The sequence below is a fragment of the Rhinoderma darwinii genome, chromosome 4 (assembly GCF_050947455.1).
Source record: "Rhinoderma darwinii isolate aRhiDar2 chromosome 4, aRhiDar2.hap1, whole genome shotgun sequence".
In the NCBI taxonomy this organism is placed as follows: Eukaryota; Metazoa; Chordata; class Amphibia; order Anura; family Rhinodermatidae; genus Rhinoderma; species Rhinoderma darwinii.
The window spans coordinates 383,710,423-383,715,663 of NC_134690.1; the positions used below are offsets into that span (position 1 = coordinate 383,710,423).

Here is a 5,241-nt window from a genome sequence, read left to right on the forward strand (position 1 = left end):
GCTTATATTTGAGGGCATTCTGAGACTTGTAGTACCACACAAGCTAACATGGCTTATATTTTTTAGGGCATTCTGAGACTTGTAGTTCCACAATATCACAGCCTAGTGCTGTGTGTGAGGGGTATAGCTGTTTGGAGACCAGGCTTGTAGCTGCCACATGGTAAAAAGCTGAGTTTTGTTGTTTTTGTGATATTTTTACCTCCGCTTTTTTTTTATATTGTGGGTGGCAGCCATGTCTGTTAGTGGGATATTCTGCGATATTTCTTATAATTGCACAGTATAAATGTAAAAAAAACACAATCATTGAGGTGGCAGGAGCTGAGGAGCCGGTTATGCGCTCGCTGCCTGGGCTGTAACTGTTCGCCCTGGGTGAAAGTCTACAAGCTTCTACCCAAGGAAATTGGCGGCGACCAATAGGAACGCAGCTGGCTGACGTCACAGCTGCAAGGGAGGCGTTGCCCGGAGACCCCGGCTGGGTCAGCGTTCTATCCCTCCCACTGCGCGCCCTAGTAGCATTTATATAGTGGTGCCTGGACGCGGGCTGGGGAGTCAGCTCGTTGCACTTATTTCAACTCCAATCAACCCAAGTGAATTCGGACCTGGCAGCCCTTCCCCTCCCCCGTCGGAGCCTTAGTCGTGGCTATTCCAAACCTTTTTTTAATAACGCAGGATCCTCTTGGTCCTCTGGACGCGCTACAAACTGGATCTCGAAATGTCTGCAACACTTTTATCCGCCTTCTACGACATTGACTTGTTCTGTAAGGTGTGTATAGCCTCATGTATGCGAGGAGTGTGGATTCTTTGGAGAGAGTTTGCTGCACGGAGTGAGGGAGGACGATGTGTGTGTTGACGGGCAGCGCTCACAATTTGGAGGAAAGTCTGGTGCACGTAGAGACTAGTGTGAATGGAGCTCTTGGGATGGTCATGTGATTGCAATTTGCACAAGGCAATGCGGCTATTGAGTGTATATGTGATTCTAGTCTGCACCCGAGATTGAGAGTGATGTGTGCAAGTGTTCGCTTGGGAGATCTAGGGTGGACTGCTGCTCCGTGTGAGTGCGTTTTGTAGAAATGTGTGTGTGTGTGTGCACAGTCACTTAGAAGTGTTGCCTGCTCCCAAAGATCGAGCTGAGACGCTGGTAAGATCAGAAGTTCTAGGAAAGTCTTGGGCTACTTGTGAGTGTGCAAGCTGGAGTGAAGTGTGCACGTTGCCTGGTGCCTGATGGCCAGTGTTCAGACTGGTGCGTTTACGCTGCCCCCAGTGTAAAGGGTGACTTAGCTTAGGAGTGTGATCGTGATCCTGTCATTCTTGCATTTGTAGACTTTTTTAGGTGTGTTTTTTTGTTTTTTATTTTATTTTTAAAAGTTGCTTCTACTGTGTTTAGGGATTTGTATTAGTTGAGGTGGAGTGTGTTTTAGTGCAGCAACTTGTGGGTGAGTAAAAGCTGCAGCTTGTTCTGCTGGAGTCTTGACAGTCTCTCTTGATTCTCTCCTGTTTAGAACGAGAAAGTCCTGAACAATCTGAACCTGAGCAGCATGCTGGACAAGAAGGCAGTGGGCAGCCCTTTGACTAGCCCAAACTCCAGTCTGATTCCGGGCTTCCTGCGCAGACACTCGGCCAGCAACTTGCAATCTCTGGCCAACAACAATAATTTGTCCCCTAAGTTCTGCAACAACAACCTCAAGGAGTCCTCGGTGATGAGCAGCACCGCCCTGCTGAACAAAGAGAACAAGTTCCGGGACCGCTCGTTCAGTGAAAATGGGGAGCGTAGCCAGCATCTCATTCACCTCCAGCAGCAACAGCAGAAGTCCGGGGCACAGATCAACTCCACTCGCTACAAGACTGAGCTGTGCCGGCCCTTTGAGGAAAGTGGCACCTGCAAGTATGGAGAGAAGTGCCAGTTTGCGCATGGCTTCCACGAGCTGCGCAGCCTGACTCGGCACCCCAAGTACAAGACGGAGCTGTGCCGTACTTTCCACACCATTGGTTTCTGTCCCTATGGTCCACGCTGCCACTTCATCCACAATGCAGAAGAAAGGAGACAGGCACCTGGAGGGGGCTCCCCTACTGATTGCTTCAATGGCCAGCGCCCTAAGCTGCACCATAGCCTCAGCTTTTCTGGCTTCCCCAACCACAGCCTGGACTCCCCTCTGCTGGAGAGCCCGACCTCCCGCACCCCCCCTCCTCAGCCCTCCAACTCCCTGTACTGCGATGAGGCTGTGCCCTGTGCCAACAATGCCTTCACCTTCTCTGGCCAGGAGCTGAGCCTCATCACCCCACTGGCCATCCAGACCCATAACCTCTCCGGCTACAACAACCCTGCAGCCTACTGCCGTCAGCAGCCACCAACCTCCTCCAACTCTCCCCCACCAAGCCTCAACTTCCAACCCCTGAGGCGCCTCTCGGAGTCTCCGGTGTTTGATGCTCCTCCAAGCCCACCCGACTCTCTCTCTGACAGGGAGAGCTACTTGAGCGGCTCCCTGAGCTCTGGCAGCCTGAGCGGATCCGATTCCCCAACCCTGGACTCAAACCGGCGCCTGCCAATCTTCAGCAGGCTGTCCATCTCTGATGACTGAGCCACCACCAACCCCTGCCTGGAGGGGGTACTCTGGACTGGGGAGGCAAATGCTACCCAGGCTGGTATGAGTTATTTTTTTTCTTTGTTTTAATGATAGCCACCTGTCTAATAACAGAGGGTGGTGCTGTAAAGCCCACAGCTGCTGCAGAACCTCTGTTTTAAAGAAAAAATTTAAAGGGCAGTGCTGCCCGATTCTTGGTCATGTTGATTGTTATATTTCTTTAAATAGCAGAACCGTAAAGTTCTGCTGCACTAGAGGTTTTGTGGCAGCTGGGGGTCTTTGGGCTCCAAAAGCTGCCCTGGCGAATGGACTATAGAGGTTTTTTTTTGCCCACCCTGCCTTTAAATACAGTGGAAGTGTCAGGGGCCAGTTTTGCCCCCATATTTTTGTCACAAGCTGCCAGTCTGTCCCCGCACCTCCCTCTGTATGTGCTATAGAGACTCAGGAGGGTGAAAGAGGATGACCCAACTCTACAACGTTGTAATTACAGCAAGGACTAAACACTTGAACTATTTGAAGCTGGCACTCATGATGTTCCCTGTATTATTATTATTGTTACTGTTAATTATTTTGTTTTTTTTGCCTTCGTGCCTCTGCCAATTTTTATTTAATGAAAAGCAGAGTCGGAAAAAGACTCGTGAAAAAAAAAAAATCCTGAAAGCTGAACAAAAAAGAAACCTTACTCGCAAAAGGGCAAACTTAACAAATAGAACAAAACTATTTTTATAGAACTGTGGGGGTTAGCGGGTGGGATGTGTCTTTTTGGGGGCGGGGGATAGTTTTATGCACCAGCAGGCATTCCATCTCTTGAAGCATTAGCACAGCAAACTTGGGGAAGGACACCCTTACCTTTCTCCCAAGGGTTTAATAATAAAACACAACAGTCCAGTTGGATAAAAAAAAGAAAAAAATTAAAATAAAAACTTTAATAAGCTTTTTAAAAATTCACCATCCTGCCGAGAATATGCCTTAACAACAAGCAACCCTCTGAGATGTCTATTTCTTTAGCTTAACATGTACTAAAACTCTCATTCCAAAGTTTAACATCAGTTCCATTTCCATCGCTTAGTGGGCTGTTAGCTTAGAACAATTTTGTTCCTCTATTTGGAAGCACTCAGTTAGTTTATAATTGTTGAATAACTGCTGATTTTTTTTTTTTTTTTGTTTTTTGTTTTTTTATTATTATATTATTTTAGCTGTCTGAGTTGCTTGCCTGTCACTGCACACAACTCAATATGAAACTATTTAACTTATTTATTATCTTGTGAAAAATATACATTGAATAATTTGTTCATACTGTATTTATCGGGTATGATGAAAAGCAATAGATATATATTCTTTTATTACGTTTAAATTATGATTGCCATTATTAATCTGCAAAATGTTGAGTGTATGTTCTTTTCACAGTAATATATGCCTTTTTTTTGTAACTTCACCTGTTTTATTTTATTGTAAATGAGTAAAATCTTAATTTAAGAGATTGTATGTAATATTTATTTCATTAATTCCTTTCCTTGTTTACGTTAATAAAAAAAAAAAAAACGAAAAAAAAAAAGGTTGAATGGTTTCTGTTAAGAAATCTCAGTGCTGTGGAAGAAGTTTGAGGAATTTTTGTATGGATTTTTGTTTTTTCTTTTTTTTTTCCCCCCACTTTTTTTTTTTTTTTATTCCCAACCCCATTTTCATATAATATTCTTGTAGCCCGTCCAAAAGAGCTAAGAAAAAGCATTATAATTTGACTTGAGTGACTCACTCAGAATTTCCATATTTTTTTTTTTTTTTTATATAATATATATATTTTATTTCTTTTCCTCCTATTTTGTCTATTTCCACCGCTATCACTGTGATGGTATGTAGCAATAATTTGGGTCCCAGTATTATATTTCACAGTGCCTTTTGAAGAGTTCACACTTGCCTTAAATGTTTCTCAACCAAAAAAGTATTGTGTAAAGGTGTGATAAATTGAATGTAGGGATGGGATTTTTTTTTTTTTTAATATATTTTTTTTAAAAATATATATATTTTACCACTTTAATTTAAAATAAAGGCCACATTTTGCATTTAAACTTTATGCAGTACGTGCAAGTGTCTTAAATTTTCTAAATATAAAAAGCCAAACTTTTTTTCTTTTTTATTTATTTTTCTTTTCTCCCCTTGTACATAGTAGGTACCGACTGAGCACTATGTACTTTTTTTTTTTTTTTCCTTTCTGAATTACTCTAACCAATTATTTTTTTTTTCTTTCCTGAATGTAACGAAAGGATGAGTTGACTATGATTATATTTATATATAATTAGTCGGTTCACTAAGAATTGTGAGACTGTAAAATTTGTACTGTAAATGTTTTGTAGTTCTCCCAATAAATTTTTGGAAATAAAATAAAAATAAAAAAAGCAAATACCATGAATGTTTTGTCTGTTAGGTGGTGGGTTTTGGGTGTCTTTTTGCCTACAGGTTAGCGTTTGAACTGAAAAAGGCTGTTCTTGCAAAAGTTTAATGGCTTTCGGCCAAGACAAATACCGAGTATTGTAGACTGTTCCAAAGTGCTAGTTCGGTAGGTATTTGCAGTATTCTTAAACCCTTACACAATAGCTTATCACATGGTAGGGGCTGATACTTTACTGAGGCCATCTGAACTTCCTGGGCTTTTACATTAAAGCTG

General features: G+C 42.6%; 1 protein-coding gene across 1 annotated transcript; it reads left to right on the forward strand.

Annotated features, from left to right (window-relative positions):
* Nucleotides 1–513: 513 nt before the first annotated feature.
* Nucleotides 514–4,237, forward strand: ZFP36L2 (ZFP36 ring finger protein like 2). Its single transcript, XM_075863237.1, has 2 exons — nt 514–763; nt 1,500–4,237. Exons 1-2 carry the CDS (start codon nt 713–715, stop codon nt 2,574–2,576), a joined length of 1,128 nt encoding a protein of 375 aa, XP_075719352.1. The 5' UTR covers nt 514–712; the 3' UTR covers nt 2,577–4,237.
* The last annotated feature ends 1,004 nt before the right edge of the window (nt 4,238–5,241 follow it).